Source organism: Perna viridis, chromosome 1 (genome assembly GCF_037379345.1).
Source record: "Perna viridis isolate PV_CMFRI_1.1 ecotype Kerala chromosome 1, ASM3737934v1, whole genome shotgun sequence".
Classification (NCBI taxonomy): Eukaryota; Metazoa; Mollusca; class Bivalvia; order Mytilida; family Mytilidae; genus Perna; species Perna viridis.
In genome coordinates, this window is record NC_142445.1 from 40920455 (window position 1) to 40946032 (window position 25578).

Here is a 25578-nt window from a genome sequence, read left to right on the forward strand (position 1 = left end):
AATTTCAAGTGTTAACACTTCCAACTTTGTTATAATCAACACTCAGATTGATAACACCAGCCCTAACCTTGAAAATGCAATTCCAATTTTATTAAAATCACGCCTGAACGGAAGTAGACAATCCATATCACAAACACCTTTCCTGAAAAATATCGCTACGATATCTTCAAATGGTGATAAATATTCAGACTTAAAACTTATTTCGTTGAATGCTAGATCAGTAAAGAACAAGACCACATCAATATGCGACTATATTTTATCTACTCGTGCAGACTTGTTAGCGATAACCGAAACATGGCTTGGAACTATGGTAGACAAAGGAGTTATCGCAGAACTGACTCATGACGGGTATGCGATCGACCATATCACACGAACCGGACAAAGAGGCGTTGGAGTTGCTTTGATTTACAACACAAACCTGGACGTCAAATTAATCAAACCAGTCAAAACTTTTACGCATTTCGAAGTTTTACAATTCAATATTGGAACTATCAATAAACATTTTCGCTTGTGCATTATTTACCGCCCACCACCATGACGAACGAACAATTTTAAAATTGCTAATTTCTTCGATGAGTGGCATGATTTCTTAGATCAACTTGTTGTAATTCCAGGGGAAATTGTCTTAACTGGTGATTTGAATTTTCATCTTGACAATCCGAATGACGTCACTGCCCGTCGATTTCTCGTATCTTTGGAAGACCGCGGATTAGTGCAACACATTCAAGGTGCCACTCATATCAAGGGACACACTCTCAATGTAGTGATCACAAGAGAGATTTCGTAAATCCTCTCTGATACACCATCAATATGTAATATCTTTGCGATAAACACGATAACTTTTCTGGCGACCATTATGCCCTCCACTCTAAACTTCGTATATCAAAGCCATCAAATCAGAAGAAAAAAGTTTCCTTTCGCAAATACGGCGAGATTTCAATGGACGCTCTTATTCTCGACATACAAACTTCATGTGTTCAGGATGTCGATAAACCTGTTGAGCAACTTGTGAAAGCATACGACACAGACATGAAAGCGATCGTTGATAAACATGCACCATTAATCTCGAAAGATATCATAATTTGACCAAATACGGAATGGTATAACGATCATCTTCATACAGCTAAGACAGATCAACGCAAAGCAGAGCATAGAATGAGGAAGACAGGGCTAAGAGTAGATCGTGAAATATTTAAAGATAAATGTAGGCAAACAAACTTCTCATACAAAGCAAGAAAGACTATTACTCTAATAAGATATTTGAAATTGGCAACGATCAGAAAAAACTTTACAGACTTACTAATAATCTAATGGGGAATATCCATCAAACAGTCCTCCCTTCACATCAGAGTGAAAAGGATCTTGGGAACAAATTCGGAGAATTCTTCCTTGGGAAAATACAAATAATTCGTAACGAACTCAGTGCTAAGTCAATCACTGCAGACACTACACTGGATATCTTAAGAGCTGATATAAAGTTCACCGGTGAGCCATTGACAACCTTTTCACTTGCATCATGTGAGGAAGTAAAAAAGATCATCTCATCAGCTCGGTCTAAATCCTGTGAGCTCGATCCAATATCGACAAATATTATCAAAGATTGTTTAGAAACATTGCTGCCTACAATTACAGGCATTGTGAACAAATCCTTATCCGAAGCAACCGTACCACCAGCACTCAAGAGAGCAATAGTGCGTCCACTACTCAAAAAGGACAATTTAGATAAGGAGATAATGAAAAACTATCGTCCAGTTTCAAACTTACCTTTCGTTTCAAAAGTAGTCGAAAAAGTTGTTGCATCGAGAATTGAGTGTCACTTAAAATCGAATTCCTTATATGATGATGTTCAATCAGCGTATCGAGAATTCCACTCTACTGAGACCGCCCTTCTATGCATCCATCATGATATCACGTCTGCTCTTGACGAAAACTGTTGTACCGTACTTTTGATGCTAGATTTATCAGCGGCATTTGATGTCATTCACCATAATATTCTCATGAATAGTCTCAAATTTTCTTTTAGAATATCTGGAACAGCTTTATCGTGGTTACAATCCCACTTGACGAACAGGACTCAATGTGTTTTGATTGGATCTACTCTTTCCGACGATAATTGTCTTCGATATGGTGTACCCCAGGGTTCCGTTTTAGGACCCAAACTTTACTGCATGTTCTCAAAACCGGTCGGTGAAATCTGCAGGCGCCATGATATGTTACATCATTGTTACGCTGATGACACACAAGTGTACTTGGTGATTAAGCCTCTCGATGACTGGTCCGATATATCAACTAGGTTAGAAAACTGCCTTTCCGACATTAGTGCTTGGATGGTTTCTAACCTCCTTAAACTCAACCATGACAAGACTGAACTGATCGTCTTCGCACCGAAAAACAGGCTTAATAAGTTATCAAATCTCAGCGGCAAGACTCATTTCAAAGAAAAGGAAATACGAACACTTTACTCTTGTATTGATGTTTTTACATTGGCTTCCGATTCAATACCGCTGTCAGTATAAAATACTTTTATATGTGTTTAAAGCTCTCCAAGGTAACGCCCCAGTATACTTACTAGAACTGATTTCAATCTATAGGCCTGCAAGAACTTTAAGATCACAATGCAGCAATCTTCTTCAGGTACTGAATGATACAAGAACAAAAACGTACGGTGATAGGCGCTTTGACAAATCAGCAGAATGCTTTGGAACAGTCTACCTCCAACCATAAGAAATTGTACCTCTTTAGACATTTTTAAGAAAGACCTGAAAACATACCTTTTTAGACTGGCTTTTTCTTAGTTTTGGACAGCTGCGTTTTTAGTATAGATCAACCGTATGTGATGGATATGTTTTTTTTTAAATTGAACTGACTTTATTTATTTCTATTTTTAGGTTAGTAGATATGTATATATATATTTTTTTTTTTATTTTTTATTTTTTTTTCTCTTTTCTGTGATATCGAAATAATTTTATTTTTGATAAATCCAAAAATTATTTCTATTTTTATTTTTGCTTGCAATCCTGTAATATTTTTATTATATTTTCGACCATTTTATTATTGCTCTTAATTTTTGGTTTATTTTAACTGTTAACTTTGTTTTTAAATTACAGGTCAGTTTTTACATCATTAACTTTTCAAAATTTTTCAATTATTTGATTAATATTTTATTTCATCATCATTTTTTTAATGCAAGTGATAGATTAGATTTGTTTGTTTCTTCCTTTAATTTGATTTTAATTTTTATATGTGATTTGCTATATATTTTGTATGCATGTGTTGTATTTTTGTAAAGCGCTTGCTTAGAGTAATTATTATTATATAATGCGCTCTATAAATGTTGTAATAATAATAATAATAATAATAATCTACATGTTGTAAAATGTCTATACACAACACTTAGATTGTGGTTATAAGTATTCATCATCTTTAGATTGTTATATCACAATCTGCATGTTGTAAAATGTCTATGCACAACACTTAGATTGTGACTTTAAGAATGCATCATCTGTAGATTGTTATATCACAATCTACATGTTGTAAAATGTCTATACACAAGACTTAGATTGTGGTTATAAGAATGCATCATCTTTGGTTCATTATATCTATCTGTAGTAAAATGCTAAATTTCAGACTATCTTTGGTTAAATATATGTTTATTGTGATTCTTATTTTGAATAAAGGTTCTTATTTCAGATTGTAAATGATACCCCATACTTCAAACGAATAGCATCAGAACAACTGAAAGCCGATTTGAGTTCTGCTTGCTACAATGAAGTTCAAGTAGATGCAAGAATTTATATAGATCTGCCTAAAAAATGTGACCACAGCAAACACATAGTGGATGATGTATGTATGGTTTTATTAAAGTTAAATAAATTAAATGTATTAACAATTATGTGTTCAATAATCATGCACAAGAAAAGCAATAATCATATTTATTTGATCCCTTAGCTGTAGGTTTGTGTCAGAATAAGTGTACAGTGAGTTCCTCTATTAATTGATAAATTGTGTATGAATAAGTGATTAATGAATAGACACATAACGTGTTCAATGTATTTATATTTATTAACTGTATAATGTCAGATTCTTATTCTTAATTGAAATTGTCTACTCCCTACTCATAAAATTGTACTTACAAATTTGCATTGCGGTATTAATATCATCAATAAACACCAAGATAGAGAAAGCAAGGAGAAATTTATCTATTATTGATATATCAAATGTGCCAATTTTTCGAACTATCACATGGATTCACCAAAAAAAAAAGAACTAAAGTTTCCAATGTTTTCTTATATATTGACAACAATGTTCATAATACATTCAGACTAAAGCATGTAACATTTAAACATTATGAATATAATATTGTTTATAGGTATGTGACTCTGAACTGTTGAAACCACCATATGCATGTTTTTTTTTTTTGTTTTTTTTTTATTTCATAGGCTGCTCATTTGAAAACACCAATAGATCAGGGTGTTGAAGACCACATTTACAATCTGGTTGATGATGGTATTTACAATGTTGGGGAGATCAAGAGGCACATAAACATATTTGTTAAGAACTTGTTTGGTAAAAACCGTTTACCAAATGCAATAAACCGCAGATTCTACCCAAGTCGTAAGGACATACGTGGAATGGTTGGCAGGAGAGGAAGAAAACTGATAAAAGGACTTACTGTTGATCTTTCTGGTCTTCACATGAAAGAGGAAGATCTGGTTGCAGTACCAATAGTGACAACTTATTTGGATAATGTCAAATTTCAAGAAGAGGTAAATGAGACAGAAACCAACCCAGATAAGGAACTTGCACCAACAACATTCGACTTAAAATAATCATCAAAAAGGGTTCGAGAAATTTTAACAAAAATAAGGAATTTGACTTATATTGTAGACTCAGAAGAATAATTGGAACAGACTAGAATTGAATTGGAAGCTATAGCCAAAAAACTGTTTGTAGGATGCCCAAATGACATGGGTTTGGCATTAGAACCCGAACCTTCAAAATCAAAATCAACAAAGAAAAGAAAGAGTTCATCTTGTTGGAACAAGTTACCACCCAGAAAGAAAAGGAAAGTCAAATCAGCTACAATTAATAATTCAAGAATTATCAAGAAACATGGAATGCATGTCAGAAAAAAAAAACAGACCTAAAACTGTCCAAAATAACAAATGTTAAATTGAAACTTACCAAAACCATTGGAAAAGCTAAAGGAAGGAAGTTGTACAATCAATCTTCCAGTGGTAAGGTAGAAAAGTTAAATTCAGTATAACACCTAATTCTTTAAAAATAGCTATTACTGAAACTTAAACAAATACTTTATAAATATTTTGGTGGTTTTAATTAGTAAATTTTAATTTCTACATGATGAAAAACCCCCAAAAAAGCCTTGCATATTTATTTTTTTTGGTCACTTATATGTTATTAGCATATGAATAATAATAAAATAGATGCTCAGTAAGTATATTGACTTGTTAACTCAGTTTTTCTTATGTTTACAAGTATAAAAATAAACATATTGTTACCTTCAGAATTCAGTAACAGCGCTGGTACTTTGAATACAGATAGAAAAGGACAGAATGTCACAAAAGAATGGAACGTAGATGTAACTAAACAAGACAAAAATGACAATGGTAAATAATTCTATTGGGTATCCATGTTATAATCAAATTTTAGTAGAGAGATTGTGATAATTTCCTATCCCTAATATATTGGGAGCACTTTTCAAACTTTTCTCAACTTAGTTTATTTTAGCACTCTATACAGAATTTGTTAAAAATGCTGAGTAAAGTCTGGAAAAGTTTTTTTAATATTCTGAAACAGAAATTAAATTTTATATTTATCTTCGTCCAGCCATGCTTTAATTTTCTCAGGCACACGTTTGTCTGTACTCATAATACAATTTGTTGTGTTTATTAACTCATATTTGTTTAATATACTTTAATTAATTGATTGCCACTAAAATATTTGGTAATTTGTTACAGCTAATGATGTGAAAGAAGGGATTGCAAAGAATGTAACATCAGATAAGCAGATGATGGAGATATTGCCTAAATTAACAGGTTAGTGTGTTATGTTTGATTGAATCTATTGCCTTCATTCTGGCAGAATCTACCTATGTTTACCAGTAGCTTGCCATATTAAGTGATATTGAAATTATGCTAACAGTTGATAATGGTGTATTACTGTAATCATGATTTTTATGACCCTGCCACAAAGTGGTCAAGGCCATATAATTTTATCCTTGTCCATCATTCCGTCATTCCTCAACAAATCATTACATAGACTTTTTTCTAAATGGCTTCACATACAGGGCTGATTTTTTGGGTATATATGTGAATTCACCATGATGAGTTACAGATCAGGTTTACCTTTCGCTCCATTAACCTGATTTTTTTCAAAATGGCAGGCTTTGGACTTTTTTAAATGAGGCCATTTGTTGTTTTGACACATCTAGTTTTCACCATCTTCAAATTTTTCAGCACTTGTGCTGACCCACTATTTAGAATTCTTTGAATCTGCAATGGGTTCCATAATGAATACTTGATCACTAACTGTTATGCATGTTTGTATTAATATTCATTACCAGAATATTTTCAATAACCAATTTTTTTAGATTACATGAAAAACCTACAGGCAGGAGAATGGGAAGACCTCATTGTAAAAGCAAAGTACCTACAAGGGGTACCTGCTAAAAGAGCAGGTGCTGTTTTGGATTCTGCTGTGGATGATCCAACCAAGTTGTTACATGTAGTAAAAAGAATTAGTCCTGTGCCATTTACACCACATTGTCAAGTAGATGTTCGTTTTTATATTCTTTCCAAGAAGGGTAAGACAATATTTATCCTTTATGCATAAACTGATACAAAGATTTTGTAGTCTAACAGTAGTGCATATAGTAAGTACTCAATTCTTATATACAGTGTGTATTTTTTCTTGTTTTAGGTATTTTATCACTTCATAAATATTTGTTTTCAGTTCCAGTACATGTATATCATCAGTATAAGATTTTTAAGTTGTTTTATCGTAATTATAAATAAGCAATGTATTAACTAAAAATATTTGTTCAAATAGAAGAGAGTTACTTTTTAATTTCAATCAACTTGATATCATATGAGGATGCACTCTGTTTATTGGTATTAGCCTACCCTGCTGAAGTGTGGAAAATCATTGGTGAAGTGATAGCCAATGCCTTAAATGTGGTGATTGTGGGTTTGATATCAGATCCATCACACCAAAGACTTTTAAAATGGTAGGTTCTGCATCTCCACTAAGCATGCAGCTTTGTGAGGTGAAGTGATGACTGATTGGATTGAAGTAAAAAATTGTTTCTGATTGTGGTAACTTGCCTTTCTTTGGGTTATTGCTTGGTTGAGCTAGTTCAGCACAGTTTGTCTGTCTAGTAAAAAGCTTAGTCTTGATTTGTACGAATGTTTTCATACTAAAAATAACTAAAAATCTGACTACTACTTACATGTGAACCTGAAGAAGTAGAAGGTATGTAATCTGTAATACTGTGACAAAAATGTATTAGCTATCTAAAGATGTGTGATTTATATTTCAGTGGATGAGGGAAATCTAGTTTTTAAGTTGAAGTAGACCCAAAAAGAACAGATGAATTTGCTAAAAATGCTTTTGAGGATCTTATGAAGTGTCTTACAAATCAAGGTGAGAACTATAAAGCTTCTAATTTTTTTTTAATTACCAAATTTATCTTTAAAAGGTATTTCAGCAATTGTTTGGAGTGAATTTGGTATCACATTTTTGTCATATGACATTAATACGTTGTATAATATTGCATAAAATATTGCGGTAGACATATTGTTGAAAAGCATAAGTGAAGAAAGATATGGATTAAGAATATCAATATTTTATTAGATATCTTGGATTCTTGACTCCTTAAATTTGTGAAATGGGTTATGTTTTCATCTGTTCAGTGGCTGTTTATGTTTTAACTCAACAGTGAAAAGTAATTTTGATCATTTGTTGCAATTTTTTTATTAGAGTGTCACTGTCCTGTTCATATACTGCAAAATGATATACGTATGATGAATAAGTAACCAGTTACATAATATTGATAATGATTTATTTCCTTTCTAGACATCAATGATACACACCAGGAATGTAATCTTGAAGATGTAGAAGGTAAGTTATGTGTAATTTTGTGACAACTGTTTATTATCTAGATCTAAAAGGGGTTATGTATGTCATTTATAAGCAGTACTCTTATACTTTGTTGTTTTATTAGCATTAAGATTCATTTCAGAAAAATTAACAAATAATCTTCAATGTAAATTTGAACCATTAATTTCACCTTTATCCTTCATTTATAGTTTTTCTGATTTGTTTTTAGGGAATTTCATAAAAGACTTGAAATGTGATGGACTTCTAAAAACCTCCTCATACATGTTGTACAAAAAGAGATCAGTTAGATATGATGTTGGAGGTGAAACTTTAGAGGGGAAAGATCTTAGCACATTACAAGGCTCCAGTTGGTTAATGATAAGGTAATTGTATATTCCCTTGCAGAGTAGTGTTACATTCGTAATATATATTCAGCAGAGGAAATCTTTTTGAAAGGAGTGCAGTGATATTTAGAAGTAGGACTTAGTCTCTGCAGCTTTGATATAAATCTTTATACTTCTGACTGAAAAGGTTATGTGTTTATGTGGAATCATTTCTTTCTGAAGCAGTCGTTATATTTTCAATTTTTACCCTTTGACCTTAAAGACGCTCTTCCATGGAAACGCAAGTTACCTGATCGCAAATTCTGTTTCCCCATTGGCCAAATACTGATAACTTAGTGGCTTTCCAAAAAACTGTAGCGAAATTGTGTGTCATGTGTTATTTTCTGAATGAAATGTAGAAAATTAATAATAAGGAGAAAGATCAAAATTTTACCGTGTCGGCTATTTTTTTAAAGATAGTTCTTGTTTAATGGTTTTCAATTCTTTTTGGCTGCAGGAAAAATAAACATTTCAAATGTGTGCTTGAATGCATGGTTTCAGAGTGCAAAGTAGATAACACGAATACTGAATTAAAAATTTAGAAATTGGGTTATGTCCACAAGTAATTTATATAGAAACTATACGACATATTGGTATGTATTTCTTGGCCAAGTCAAAGCTATATTATTACAAATTTCCTCCAGTAAATGTAGTTTCAGAATTTAAGTTACAATAATTCATTTCAGGTGATAAACGCATACATGGGAATCTTAAAGAGTGAAAACAATTTAGAACAAGAGGGTCATATTTTCGCTCTGCCATCATATATGGCAGTCCTTTGGGAACAAAAATGGTTTGATACTTGGTTTTACAGTAAGGTAAGTATTTCATTTGTACAACATATATCATTTTAAAATTTTAAGATAATGACTACGAGCTATGCAGATTTATTAACTGCCAGTTACCAAATGAAACAAAGAAAAATATTTTGTATGTAACAGTTACTGGTTAAGTGCAACGGAAGTCACGGAAGGCAAGATTTAGGTTTAGCTACTCCAGCGATGGCAGCGATGGCAGCACCTACAAACTTCACTTATGTTTTCTGATAAGTTAATTTCAACTTGAACCCCTTATGCTAGGTCAATGATATTCAGTGTGCAGATGCATTACCATCATTTCATCACAAATTCATGCCAATTTTAGGAATAAACCCTGCAGTCATGTTCTGTTGAAAATTCAATGTTAAAGTTTCATGTTGTTTTGCATTTATAACACACATGCTGAAATATATTTGGTTCTTGTAGGTTAAATTCTCTAGATACACTTGGATTTTCATGCCAATTAACAAGTATCAAAACCACTGGATATTACTGGCAGCAAATATTCCATGTAAATCTGTATCAATACCGGATTCCATGAATGGGAACAATGACAAATATGTACAACATTGGAGGTAATTCAATTAATTATCAGTGAAAATGAATGAAAACCAAATAAATCTTTATTATGCATTTCCTTTAACATAACACCCTCATATAAGTTCATTTTACCAATGTTTTCCATGAATTATGAACCAAAAAAACTAAGGGAAATAATGAATTATCCATTGAAAAAATGAAAAACATGTGAAAATTTAAATAATCTTTAATGCAACTGATACATGTTCTGAATTAAAACATAATTAATTTTCATTATGTGAAGTGTTTTATTTAGATATAGAAAGTATCTCTTAATGGATTTTGAATAAGGATCTCATAAATTTTATCTTTAGAATATATCATATACTATTATATTTGTTTATTTTATGCTCTACCAACTGTTTGAGGAATACTTACTTTTTAAACAGGCATGCATCTGATACAGGACTGATTATGCTACTGTTGCCCATTAGGCCTTTGAAAAAAAATGACACCAATTTTCTTGAAACTTTGGTGAATTGAATATCACATTAAAGACATACAAATTTTTATGAATTTTGGTCTCTATATAAGTTTTGTAAAAATATGTCCATGTGATCAGGCATATCACATCTACTGTAGCACGGATATGTACCATATGAATGACAGTCTTAGTTGGTTCTCACTTAACACTTTTGGGTCAACAGCCACATCCCTCCTCCCCTTCAATGTAGTATCAAGAACACACGAGACTAGTTCTATGCATTGTATAATGTAAGTGCATATGATGTTTGTATGTTGATCACATTAATCATAATAAAGCTGAGAATGTGTATTTGTAATTTAGTACAAAAGTGGATGAATATTGTGTGATTAATTTGTCTCCATGCTTCAGATAGCAGGCAATGTAAAAATGTGGATTTTCAGTATTATTTATTCAAGTTAAATATCTGAGAAAAAAATTTAATGATCATCCTACCTTTAGTATACTGATTTTGAAAGCCCTTTTCCCAATTTTGCAGTGGTATGCAACTTAACCGTTGTCATGCTACGCCTGGATCTGTTCAGGATTGGACCTGGTTCCGCTTTATCGGTTCTGGCAATGTAAATCTTAGTTTAGGAAAGTGTCATTTGTGTCCATCTGCAAGCAGTGTGACTGTGCTTTAAAATGAGGCCATCTGATATATAGTTTATCAACAAATAATGACTTGAAGGCTAAAAGAGGAGGTCACAAGTTTCCACTGTCGAAAAAAATGAGATTTTGGTGGTGGTAGGGTTCATTTCTTGGACCCTTGCCAGAGCAGAATTGATCTGTAGTACTCTACTTTGCCTGGAAACTAAATAAGAGTGATTTTTGTCGCCACCATTTGGATGTCAGTCCCTTGTATTGACTACTACCAGTTTTAGGACAGAGGCAAAAAATTGGAAAAATCCTCATTATTTCACACGAGTGACCCTTCAGGGGGTTCCTGACCCCCAACTCGTGACCGTAACACACTTTAGTTGGCTTCAGTAGCCTTCACGATCTACAGGTTGTAGGATGAATGTGCTTTGGTTCCTGATTTGTTCCAGTTGAACCACACAGGTAGCAAATAATGACCAGAGATGGACAAAAATGACCATTTTCGAGTGACAGACCAATTTTCAGCACGACAAGCGTTAAAGGTGTCATTTGTACTGAGACATTTATTTCATTTTTTTCATTTTCATGTACTTGCATTTGTATTATAACTAACAAGAACATTTTGCAGGAACTACATGAAAATAAGAAGTGAGAAAATAAAAGATGATATTGATGCTGACTGGAAGAGTGGAAATTTAAAATCTAGTCAACAAAAAGATGGCCATAGCTGTGGACTGTTTATACTTATGGTAAAGATAACCAAATTCTTGTTGGGTGCTAGTTTATTAGTGTTTTGTGTAGAGTATGGAACAATGAAACAAAGAATGCCCCAACAAAAATCTGTGTACAATAGGTTTGATATATTGACTTAGATGTTTAGTCCCGTTAAATTTTAGGTTAAGGACAGAGGACATAATAATGTACATAACTATTAACATTCTTCACCATATTGATTTTTTAATTGTGCCCTTCCCATTAAGAACTGGCTCAGTGTGTTGGTTAGTATTCATTTATAATGTTTATGATCTTGTCCTTAATATGCATCTGACCCGTCACTGAGCATTAAGCAACCAACCATCCACCTAACCATAAATCAATTCAGAAGAAGACTGAGTCAAATGTGTAAGTAGGGAATATAACAAATGAAGCATAAAAACAATTAACAATGAACACAGTACTAAAAGCAACCACTGACAGCTTCAGACGAATTAATCCGAAGAGAATGTCTTTCTATATTAACTGTACAATTTATGTTTCAGAATGCACTAGCTTTAACCAAGGGTATTTAACCAATGCAACTGACCCAAAAAGCTGCTCTGGTAATGAGAGAATATGTTACAAAGAAAATCATAAAAACATCTAGAAAACCAAAGGCACAGAGGACAATTTGTGACATGCTTGATTGTCAAAAGCCAATTAAAGATGCCTGGGTGCAGTGCGAAGTGTGTGGCCGATGACTGCACTTCAGATGCATTGGACTAAACAGTGCCAAGAAATGATTATGTGTGTATTGTTTGTGAATCACAATATAGATAGTTATACCCCATGCATAGAAGTTGCAGCAGTATTTAGTTTTGAGCCTGTCCATCCTTAAGTGTGTAATAGTGTGTTGTTGTGTGGAGAGTGCCTTCATTTGTTGATAGGTTTTTCTTCAAACTTTGTTGAATGATTAGTTAACTGTAACAGCTGGATATAATTTACTTTCCATTTATTTTGTCACGTTTTGAGAGGGTCAGGCTTGCGTTTTCAAACAAGTGCAAATGTTGTGATGTGGGGTATTGAGAGGGAGGTATCTAAGGTTCTGATTGGGTTGTTGCCTTTAAGACACATTCCCCATTCCCATTGTTTATGAACTGTACTTATTTAAAGCTGTTATCAAAAACATGCATTTACAGATTTTCAATATGAGTCCATGAGATTATGAGTTTCTACATAAATAGTAATTGTTAACAAACAGGTCAACAGACTGTTTGTGTTTAAAGTATTTCAACATGGATTTGAACTGAAAGTTAATAGCTCCTAAACTATAGAGTTTTGTTTATCTCTATGCATTAGTGGCAACAATTTTTTAATGTCAGTTTCTTTCACATATAGAATGTATAAAATTTATTTTTATTTGTCAATTTATAAAAAATTCTATGCTTAATACTTTATTTTGACATGATTTTACTTCTAAATACATTTCAGTGTATATGCATCTTAAAATATGTTTTAGTCATTTTCATAATTGTGATTGCTTGGTGTGTTAAATTGATGTTTTGTTGAAAACCATTTTAACTTTTTTTGTTAGTGTTATCTTTTTTTATTCAACCTTTGTCCTGTATTTGAAAGCACTGAAAATTTATTGCACGTTTTGTTATTTTTAATGTTGCTTATCAGCATACTAGCATAATCTAAACCAATACATTTTATTATTTTGATAAAAAAATAAAAAAAATTGCCATTGATGAGATTTTCACACTAATTTATTTTGACATTATTTACAATTGGCTATAGTCAAGCTTTATAATTAATAAAAAAAGGGGTTTCAGTATTAAAGTTATAATAGTTTTTTGGTTACCTCATGGTTTTAAATTTAATGAAATACTAATTTCACAAATTTAATTCCTGTGTTCATTGATAAAACTTTACCCTTTTAAAGAGATGTTATCATATTTAGTATCTTTCTTCTGTAAGAATCACATTATGTTTATTGAATTGTATTATTTGGTTCCTTAAGGTCATCAGTTATCGTACCATTTGTTAGAATTAGTCTTTTCTACAATTTGACAATGTTAGGAAATTTTAGAAATTGATTGTACAATATTCAAAGATATGCAGGAAAATGCATTCAAAAGATAATAACGCAAAGTTTCATTCACGCCAATTGTTATCTTATTCTAAGTAATGAATTTTTTTATGCATAAAGATATATATATATATGTATTTTTTTTCCCTGTTTGTTACTCATTTGTACCAAAATAAAAACCAATGAAGTGTGAATAAATTTAGTATCAGTACACAGTATTTCTGTTCTTTTTATATTCGCATAGCATGAAAATTTGGGATAGACATGAGTACAACATTATGCTCCTTTGCTTAGCACCATGGACATAAAAACAAAGGTCAATCAAAAGTTCTTCATAGAAAATTAATACTAGAAGGCAGTACCAATCAAAACCAAGCGAAACAAGGACTCATAAATTCAAGACATTTACAGCAGTTGAAACTAACACGAAAAGATACAGCACAAATGCCACTAAATAAAAGGAGTGAAATCAGAAAGGTAATGGCAATGTCTTTGCTCAGTCCAGTAAGGGTGAAAAGTTACTAAAGGCTGAGCTAGGAAGAATATCAGATACAATTTCTGAAATGCTTTAGTCATGATGGCAACATGACATTTCTCAAAAGGCTGACTTTAATTTGACGGATTCATAGCCCTGTCTAAGCAACTTTTAAGAAAGCATCACTTCTCTCTCAACAAAATCAATGTTCTTAGAACTTAAACTCTTAAGTAATGCATCAGTTGAGACACGTATACTCCATAGGCTGATTTAGCTGGTATGTTGCTACTCAAAAGTCAAAAGTTAACTATAAAAAAATAAAGACAACATGTGTTTGCCAATATTCTCGGGTGTCTGTTAAATGTTGATATTAGTTTCATAAACAAAATTAAATTATTAATAAATATAAATTCTAAAAGATAAAACATGTTTGACAAAAAGTACAGTTTTCGTACATTTTGTACATTTAAAAAAATATATATGCCAGTGTGAATTATGACATTTTTCTCCATATCATATCGCATTTTTGTACGTTATTTTCCTAACGAACAAATATTTATTCGAATTTTCTTACGTTGTTGTCCTCTGAAATTATTTTGTGGTATTCAGTTCCTTTCTAATTATTTTGTGGTAATTAGTTCCTTTTAAATCAAACTTGAAAGTATGTTTAGCGCATGCGGGCAATAATGACTTCCGCTTCACAATCGACCCGTTGTAAAAAAGACGTTCCGTATTTAATACACGATTACTTCCGTTTTGGATTGCAGCGACCTCTAGTCTAGTTCGGAAGCTAAACCTGTCGTTTCGTCCCAAATTCAGTTCGACTATTTGGCTGATTTTGTAATTTCTACCAGTGGAAGTCAATGTTTCAGGCGAATAAGATTATCTCATCTTATCTTATCTGTAGTACTACTGTGTTGAATTTCATTGCAGTCAAATTCTTAGAATCGACGGGTGTTTCTAGAAAAGCAAAGGGCGCTAACCCTACCGGCGGACCTGATCCATGGTCCCATTTTTTTGGTAGGGTTTCTCGTTTACTTCTGGTTCTTTATTAGTATTTTAGGTATCCATGTCTTTTGCTGTTTGTGTGTATTTTACCTGTCTAGTCTTAAACGTTGGAGTACATTCTTTTGATTATACAGTTCGAGTCTTGGTTCCCTTGTTAAGTCTGGTCAGCAGTGCCTTTTTGTAAATTTCGGTGAATATTTATTTATGAATTATCATTAATCAAGTTTTCTGGAATATATGTGGACTAGACTAGATGTTGCTAACTGCATGACATATAATTTCATACAATCCTTTAAACTGCCTTGGCTAGTAAATGCAAATCTCAGTAGTTATAACCCAAGGATAAAGACCAGACATGCAGGAAATCAGATCTAGATACACACAACAAACAACATGAAATAACCAAAATAACACGTATATATAGAAACAAATGCAAAATGAGAAACTCGGACCCAAACAAAAACTGTGGTAGCAAGAACCATGTGCACAGGTAGAGGAAGCAGAGGTGCACAATTTGCTCCCATTGGAATTTATGGGACGTTGCGCACGCTTAACATAGGTGTGTTTTTTCAACACAGCCGCAATATTGCGATTGTGTTGAAAAACTCACCTTTGTAAACTATAAATTACTATTATAAACAATCAAAACTGTGAATACGTAAAAGCTGTATACTGTTGGAATCAGGACAAATTATTAGTTCTGAATATTTGTCACAAATGGTATAAAATTCTTTACAATCAATTAAACTTTCCAAAAACCCATAAAAACGTCAAAATTCCGCCTGTCAGGTGTAACGAACTGTAGGTCCAAAAAGCTAAAACAGAGAATTGCGCTATTGCAGAGGGTACGAAATTCGCCAAATTTTGCATGGAAGAATAATTTTATATATTCTTTTTGTAATAATTATCGAAATTGCGTTAATTTTAGGCAAAAAAATATTCAATGCAAAAATGAAAGTGTTGGTAAATGGTCAGATTTCTAAAAGTGTTCAGTAATCAAATTCAATTATTAAAGTAAGAACTTATTTACACAATATTCTTTTCCGATTGATATTTCCTATAAATGAACATACTTTCAGCAATTCTACGTCGGCATTTGATAACATTTTCAGTACAAACAAAAAAGTTACGTCTTTTTGAAAATGTCTAGTGAAATGTCAGATGTCAGTAATTTCCGGGTGCGTTGAGAAAAGTTCATGCTTCAACGCAATTATACAACCAATTGGCAATTTCTTCTATGAAATAATGATACTTTGTAATTGTACGTACACTTAAGTAAACTGTTTAAAACGGATAAAATTTGAACAAAACAAATGTCTAGCGATTTGTCCAACTTTCACTTTTTGAACGTTTGGAACGTTTTCCGTCGACCGGGAAATGAAGAAATAAAATGGAAAGAATTTCCGCTTTAGATAACAAGAAACAGACTTATACTCGTCTCTGTAATTACAAGTATAGAATGTGCAACTGGAGAGACAAAAAATCGAAATCGATGGGATACAAAAAGACAAAAGTATCTTTATTTTGTGTTATTAACAAACGAAAGAATATTAATAAACCAAAAAAGAATTGAATAAATTCTAAGTTAAGAGGAATTCGATCGGAGTGGAATGACTGAAACGCAACATAGAGTTGACAGAACTTTAAAACAGGTATAGAAAAGCAGAATGCTAATTGATAGAATGAAAATAAAAAAGGGAGTCATAAACATTTTTTTATTTCGGAAAGCGCAAATGAGCAAATGAAATGAAAATCTTCATCAATGAGCGGCTATGATGAAAGCACGATTTTCTGATGAATAGAAAGCTCTTTCAATCGAAATACCAAGTTGTGAAATGTCCAAATTCTGTTATTGGTACATGTAACATAAAATCATACGAGTATATCAAAATGCACATTTTAACTTATCGTAGGAGAAAGTTGCTGTTTTAAATTTAATTTAAATTTAATTTACCGGTGGTACTATCAATTTAATTACTATTTTCGATTTTCTAAGAAATGTTCAAGATGTTTCAATTGCTACCAATAAAAAATATCGTATATTTCGCTATACTGTACACGTGTTTCAATAAGCGAGTAAGCAAGAACCTAAAAGTGTCAACAAACGTCGAATTCCGACGTTACCGCATGTGCCGCAATAGCGTGCGTAACGTCTCAGTCGTTTGTTGAAAAACGCGTCCAACACACTGCACAAATATGTTGTCGATAAAAAAAAAGAACTTTGAAAATGTCTTCTTCGGTATATTTTGAAAAAAGATTCGGAATTGTTTTTTTGTTTTTTGTTTTTTTGTTTTTTTTTTTACGAAGAGTGAAGAATCTCTACCAAGAACTACAATTTGTATTTTGTTGTACCGTCTTTTTTGTAGAAACAACGATGTATAATGTTTTTGAGTCGGGATTTTAACTGAGTATGGGGAATAGAAATATAAAAAATTGACAAAATCATAAGTTTTAATACTGTTGTATTCTGTTAAAAATCTTAATTGAAGGTAATTTCCAGTAGAACTTTCGAATTTTCTTGATCCACTTGTACCACCACGGGAGTAACACGTGTCATGGTAGGTCTGGAGAAATCTCTTTGACAGCTGTGAATTTAGAAGTTAAACGTTTGGAAAGAGGTTTACTGGTACATTTTTGCAGAAGTAGCTATGAAGTATTGTTTAATTGTATGGATTCTTGTGGAAGTAAGGAATTCAGTACATATAGGCGGTAGATCACAACCATCATCTTTGGTAGAGAGACCAAAGGAGGAGAGCACAGTTTTATGATTTTCCACCATCTCTTCTTTGGAGAGTATGATAGCAGTATAGGTCTTATTACTGCAATGGATCATTAAAATTTCACGATATAGCGCTCCAGTTTAAATCATCATCACCCCACAATCATTCGAGGTTCATTTCAAATTTTCGGCGCTCATGGCTCAATCACTCATCGTTCAAAATTCATTGTCTACATGTATAATTTATACATTTTGTCATAGACAGTGACCCCTGCTGCGGAATAATCGTGGCAACTTTGTTTCACTTTTTCAATATTTATTCAACGAGAATTGACTTATTACTGCAAAGTATGAAAAATTTCAATTCAAAGTAGTGATAAAGAAAAATTTTGAAAATGGACAATTTCAGATCTTAGAAATGTGCTCATTTTTCTGATTATTACCATGCAACTTCAAATAAATGATCTTAATCGATGATTATTTTAGTTTTATCATGAAAACCAATCAGATCTTTTAACGTTTTCAGTTAAATGGAAGAATAAACGTTATTATTCATATGTCAAAATTTCAATGTTTTTGTTCATGCCAGGTTTTCCAAAATTATTATTCGAAGTACATAGTTCCAGTTTTCCAGAAACCACACAGTGCAAGTCTATAAAATTTATTAAAGTCTTGTCATACGTGTATAAGGTTAAGTAAATGAGTGGCTGAATAGTTTTACTTACAGATTTAAATGAACTAAGGTTTCCACAAAAAAGTACTCAAGCTTAATTTGCTTAAACCTTTTTACATGCAAGTTTCAGAATGATCTACACTATTTAGCCATTACACAAAATGGCACATTTTTGTAAAATGTGTCTTCATATAAACTCTTAACAAAGTAAGCCTGGTACTGAAATCATATTCATATATAATTACGTATCATGAAAATTCGCAGATCATTTATTCTGCTAAGGGTTCTACAAGATCCCTGAGGGTGTTACCGGCCAAGCGGTTAGAACAGCCTGAACGGAAATATATTAGAGACCGAAATTTGCAGTACATTATTGTATTATGAAATTCGAAACCTCCAATATAAAATATCGAGGTATGGTATTCCAGATGATAGAACATCTCGGTACTAGATTTTGGCTTCATAATTCGAAATATTTGGATTTGAGTTATTCTTGCATATAACCATTTTTTCGAGATTAATAAAAAATCCTATTTACTTTGTTCAAAGTCTGCTGATATAAGGTTGTTTATTGAATCACGCGCGCATCGGAATTTGATATATTTTTAACGGGGAAAACACTAAATCCTTTGTTTGAAAATCGATGAAACCAAAAACCACACTAAGTCCCATAAAACTAATTACAATCCAAATTAATGTCGGACCTCTTAATTTAACTCTTTTTACTCCACTTTTTTTACACTTTAAAGGAGACGTGACACAATTTTTTTTCTTCAATTTTTGGTTTATTTTTATTACACCTAATATATATAAAAATCGGCCATTGTAGCATACGAATTTTAATTAGCCATGTGGTCACGTGACCATGCTACGTACGTCATTGGTTCGAGTGGTTGAGATGCGTAGGGCTTCTGCATTTTTACATGATTTCTACAGCTGAGAGTGAAAAGATTGAAAGTTCGGTTTTCCAGCGAATATATACTAACAGTTGTATCAATTTAGACCACTTCGAGAAGAAAATGATAAACAATGACAGAAATATCAAACTGTTACTGGGTACATGTATGAAGACTATACTATCCACACTGAGACGACACCACTTCTGCTCGAAGATTACATAGAAATGTTTCATTAATATGTTCTGTCATGTAAAATTGAACTTTTTACATAAAGTAAATTAAATTCATATTCTAAGATTTAAACTTTCCGATCTCGATCATCAGTGAAAATATTGATTTCACCCTTTTTTTTTTGGATTTTTTATCATTTTTAATTGAGAACCCAGCGTAGGGATTTCGTTCTGAAGCTTCCTCGTGTTCTAAATCTTTTTTGATAAATTTAATATTTTAACTGTCCTGTAAAAAAATATTGTTCGGACTAGAAAAGCTCCTTTACACTCACCTAGGATCGCCTATTATAAACTGTGTATTGTGTCAAATTCTTCATGTAAATTGTTTCAAATTCGTAAGACAAAAGAAATTTAATCATATCGAAGTCATACACTTGCGTTGACCACTTTGTCACGAGTCGCAAAACCATGTAAAGAAAAAGGAAGCCACCCACGCTTTCTCTTGGCCATAATTAAGTCTACCGGGCTTGTTTATTGATATAAACCTTCGGCAAAGAAAGAACGATACACGAAGCGTCACTATTTTAGTTGTAACCCCTTGTTCAAGTCCTAAAAATAGCGCAAAGTAGTTGTGTATTCGCCACGCGGGTGATGTATGTCTAACGAAAATGAAAAAGCTGACAGAAAACGAGAACTTCAGTTTTCGTATAATAGAAACTTATAGAAAGGTCTGAAAAATTCCCAAACGATGTTATATTTGTCAAATTTGCGATGAGAATATTTGATCGTTCTCTCCGCGGGAACTGGACTTTGTGCAGGCGGTGTTGCCATAATGTCACAGCGGTACGAGTTCGAGTCCCGCGGAGGGAACCACCAAATCTCAGATTTGAAAGTTCTAACATCGTTGGGAATTTTTACATTTTTCAATGCACCCAAATGACGATTGAGAACCAATGACGTTACATTTCCATAAATGTGGTAAGTGAGTGTTACTTCCGGTTTTCATTTATGCATATTCATTAGGTCGTCGTGAAAACACAAATAAATCATTCGAACTTTATTTAACGCAAACCTGATGAGAAAACGTTTATTACATTCGTATATAATTAAACATACAATAGTTTTTTTTTTTTTTTATAAATATACAAATGATATATTTTGTGTCACGTCTCTTTTAATATTTGAATTTCCTAATACAAAGCATTTAAACTATTAGTACGTGGGCTGAGATAACGATATAACCCCCTCCACCGTGCACCCCCCCCCCCCCCCAACTCATCAAAAAAATATGATTTTTAGGTACCCTTATACCTCCCATTTACGAATCTTTTTGTCGCCAAAAAAATAAACCGAAGCATTTTTGTATTTTTGGCAATTTTTTATACCTCGTTGAGGCAAAAATCATTTTTTAAGTTTTTTTATTCTACGAACTTCTTCTTTCACTTTAATTTCAAAACTCTAGCAGGTGCCCGCCGCCTGACTCAATTTCCTGACGTCACTTAAGCGTCCTTGACTTCTCGGATGCATTTGTTTATAGAAAAAATATTTGGTGAATGGACCTTATTCTGTTGGATTAAAATAAAAGTATAATGTTGCGATTCACAATTTAGTTTATTGTGACGTATTGTCTAATTTTTTTATACGATAGGATAACAATTCTTTTTGTTTTTGTACGACGTTACCCCCAGCAGAGCTATTGAAAAACAGAACTTTAACGGTGTTACACGGACACTTTTTATGAATAGAACCAATCATGCGTACCCAACTTAATAGTAGGTCAAAATGAGTAAAATGCACAATTTGTTCTATTCGTAAAAGTGTCCATATATAACATACGCGTAAAAGTGCTTTTTTTTCTATAGCTCCATGGGCGTCAAATCATTTTTGGGCAATTTTCAAAAGGTCTGAAACAGATGAAAACAGCCTTTACGTAGACAAAGCATTGCTAATTTTCCAATAAAGTGTTCGAGACCATGCACACCAAACGATAAATATATAAATCAGGGGGGGGGTGTATTAATTCTAATAAGATAATCCTTATAAACCTTGTAATACGACGATGTTCTAAAATTTTCTGGTTAAAATTTGACTCTTACACAATTTTCAATGAAGCGGTTGCCAACTTTGGGCGGGAAAATGTTACTAGGATCAATGCTTTTACGCGCCGATGAAACGTGAAAAAAAAGAAACATCCAATTTATGTACTGAAGTAGCACTCAAGCTAAGAATCATGCAACATGTGATTCATGGATACAAAGCCGACATATTTTTATTTTTGATATTTTGTTTGAATTTGCATATATATAGTAAACAAAAATTAACATTCAGTTTTCATATAACCCGTGTTCTGATGAGATGAAAATTATATAGAATGCACTGTAGATATCAAAATTAAGGGAGATAACTCTGTAAATGACACTCAAATACAACTGAATCTATTGGAATTTCAATGTTGATTATCTCCTAAGAGCAGGCAGATAATGAATAATTACACATTTCATAATAAAGACCCATAAAACAACTGAATTACCTTAGTAAAAATATGTAGCCTTTTTTTTTGGGGGGGGGGGTGTATCATATTTTTCAGATATTGCATGATTCTTACAAAGACAGCTACTTAAAACCTGAATAAAACGAATTTCCGTCGAAACAGAACAAATTTCAAAGTAAAAAAGGGTTGGGTTTAGACAGTTTTTAGAGTGATGATTTTAAAATTTGATTAAGTATCACCAATGTATCAATATAAAAGCTATTTTAGTTTAATGCCATTGTTGTTTTGACTTCAACCTTGGGTACATTTCGAAAAGCGAAATTACCCAAAAAACTTTTTTATAGGTTTTGGTAAACTGATTAATTTACAAATTACTCAACAGTTCATCCACATTAAATTTCATACATATACTGAAATGATCCGGCTAATTAATACATTGTCAAGTACATCGTTACACATTCTAAAACAAATTTTATGATTATTTTTGTGAAGCATTTTACATGTACCTACCTCAACAACAAACTAGGAAAGCCAGAAATCCATTTCTGCGTCGGTGATTACCGAATTTAATGGTGGGACTAGAGTGTATGGGTCACTTGAAGAATGTCCATTTTTCAAGTAAAATCATTTCAACACCGTCCCCAGACATCATAGGTGTTAATGCCCCAATTTGTGCTTTCACTTTTTGTAGTAAGTTGGTGAGCATGCTCAATATACACTTCCGCGAGGTAGGGCTTGAGTAGAACAAAAGAATTTTCCTCGCGGAAGTATATATTGAGCATGCTCTACGCATGCTCATCGACTATCCAACAGTTAGCATAAAAGGGTCTATTTGACAGATTCTATAAAGAGGGGGGTTCCAGGCAAGAATTTGCTCTTTCATACATGTTTGCTCCAAATAAACAAAATATTTAAGCACAGTTGTCTTGCTTCATTTCCAAAAACCCCTGCATTCGCCTATGGATAACTTAATTGATAATTTAAAAACAAAACAACCGAACAAAAAAAGGAATATCATGTACATGTAAGATGATGCCCGATTATTTTTAGAATTAAAAGGTCCTCGTAAAATTATAGAAACAGCAAGAAGAAATGGTGAAAAATTAAGGCAAAAAGATATAAGGGAATTTTTTACCTTACAGTTAGAGAGATGTTCAATTTTGAAAAAGAGAATTGAGGAATGTCCAAACTTGTTTACTCCATCAGCCAATTTCAAAAAATGGGTGGCAAATGGAAATCAGAAAGAGAAGTAGAAGATTTTTTTTTAATACATTACCTTGTAAAAATTTTAGCTGTGAAACAACAAATTACTTACAGAAAAGACATAGAGAAGCAAAAAGTCGATGACAAACTTATTTTTCGAAAAGGGGCTGATTTAAACCAATTGGTAAAAAATTTTAAAAGAGCTAATTTTACTTGAAAACTCAAAACTCAACATAAATAACAATTGTCAGTCAAGTGAATTAATGGAGATACAACCACCTGTTCCATCACATCATTCATTAAAAATATCATGCAATTCATCATCAGCTTCAGATTATCCACCATCATCAATAGAACCTCCATCAAAACCATTGGCTCATCCTGTATCAGAACCATCTTCCTCAGACTCTGTAAACCAACATAAACCACCTACTTTTTATAAAGGAAAATATATTATACATGTATGGGATGATGAGGAAAATAACCCAATTGTTTACCACGGAAAAGTCTACAGTACCTGAAATCTCGGAAGATATTCAGGGTAAAAACTACAACTCCTTGATTCTATGGTGTGCATGTTGGTCCAAACCATTCTAATAACTATACATTTTAGTGAAGGTTTTTTTTTTCATTTCTCTCAAAGTAAACCTTTCCATAACATGAAGTATGTATATGAATTTCACTTATATTTCATATAATTTGTATTGAAACCAAATTTGAAGGAATTAAATATAATCAAATAAGTTTGAATGCTAGAATGTTCAATAATTGTTTTTTAACAGCACTATTTTAGGTTTCATAATGACTGAAAATTTTAATATTGCAAAATATCAACTGAAAATTAATTTCAACATCATTACAAGGTAGTCATGGCCAGTTTGGTATGATGTTAAAATAATTAATTAAATGAAGATGTTTGCAATATTTGAGTTTCACAAGTTATAAACTTTTTTTCTCTATGATTTTTGTTAATTAATATTTTTTTCTGTTTGGCTTTGGTAGGAATTATAGAATCCAATTTTACACGCAAACATACAAAAGTAAAAACATGGCTTTCAAGTGAATCATATTTTGTTAACGATGAGACCAAATCAAAACAGGAATTTCATCTGAATAAAATTGTCAATTGTGTGGTACATATGTTGCACAAGACATCACTAAATCATAGAGAATCTTCATTTCATCCTTCAACACTTTTGAGAATGACTGTCCTTGGTGTTGTTAATGCCACTAAATGTGACAACAATAATATTTGAACTACACTAACTGAAGATATAAAAACTTTAACAATAAATACATGTGGAATTAAAGACTTTATTCTTTACTTAAAAGTTTGCTTATTTATTAACACTAAGCTATATATTTTGCTTTAACCTAATGGGGGGAGCATTATTATAAACTTTTGTGTGCTTTTTCAATTATTTCAGAATGGATTTGGTTAAAGCATTGTTTTAGTTGTATTTTATGCTTTTAATTTTTGTTTAGCATTTTAAGTTATTTTAGAAATGCTTTTGTTGGTACATTATATCAGTTGCATTTTATGTTTTTAATTTTTCATTCAATAATTATAAATATAGTACTTAATACATGTTAAATTACTATTTTACAGATTATATATTGGAATCCTAAAACTGGAGGAAAAGAAAATAAAAGTTTGGACAAATATGAACTCACAGTTGACGAATTTAATAATGATCTTCTGGAAGGCACTCTTAAACTGAAATGTAAGCAATATATATTTAAAGAAGAATTTTTTTAATGCATATGTCTGTTTTTAACTTCTACAGAAATTTGTTTTAAGAAAATTAAAATTAAGTATGACCTAATACTTTGTTTGTATTTTTTTTCAAATTTTATTTATTTAAAATCAAATAATTATGCTTCTTAAGTGTTTATTTTTTTTTTTCAGAAATAATTGAATTGGTGAAACAGACTTTAGTTCATTGATTTTGAATAAACCACAGTAAGTTCCTTGAAATAAGTTTGAGTTATTTGTAAGTAATTTCAAAATATATGTTTTTGGAAAACTTAACATGTTGCTATAATTAGAAATGGGGATATCTGTTTATTGAAAGTAACCAATAAAATATGGTTATGTGGTTTTGAAAGGTCAAGGACTTCTATAAAGGAAGTTACATATAAATTTGGAATTTTATTGGATATTTTTTTTCCTGAATTAGCTAAGCCTCGT

The 25578-nt window shown here is 32.1% G+C and overlaps 1 protein-coding gene and 1 long non-coding RNA gene across 3 annotated transcripts; both read left to right on the forward strand.

Moving 5' to 3' along the window:
• The first annotated feature begins 7523 nt into the window (after positions 1-7523).
• On the forward strand, positions 7524-13960 carry LOC148628775 (uncharacterized). Of its 2 annotated transcripts, XM_088594185.1 has the most exons (5): positions 8363-8501; positions 9188-9319; positions 9746-9894; positions 11590-11710; positions 12221-13960. In XM_088594185.1, exons 2-5 carry the CDS (start codon positions 9203-9205, stop codon positions 12248-12250), a joined length of 417 nt encoding a protein of 138 aa, XP_088450311.1. In that variant the 5' UTR covers positions 8363-8501; positions 9188-9202; the 3' UTR covers positions 12251-13960. The 2 variants fall into 2 exon arrangements, with proteins under 2 accessions (XP_088450322.1, XP_088450311.1); XM_088594196.1 differs by lacking the exons at positions 9746-9894; positions 11590-11710; positions 12221-13960 and adding exons at positions 7524-7662; positions 8095-8139 and having other exon boundaries at positions 8348-8501; positions 9188-9321.
• An 11022-nt stretch (positions 13961-24982) lies between these two features.
• On the forward strand, positions 24983-25374 carry LOC148628776 (uncharacterized). The gene is made up of 2 exons (XR_015919347.1): positions 24983-25111; positions 25297-25374. It is a non-coding gene; the product is annotated as an uncharacterized LOC148628776 (long non-coding RNA).
• The last annotated feature ends 204 nt before the right edge of the window (positions 25375-25578 follow it).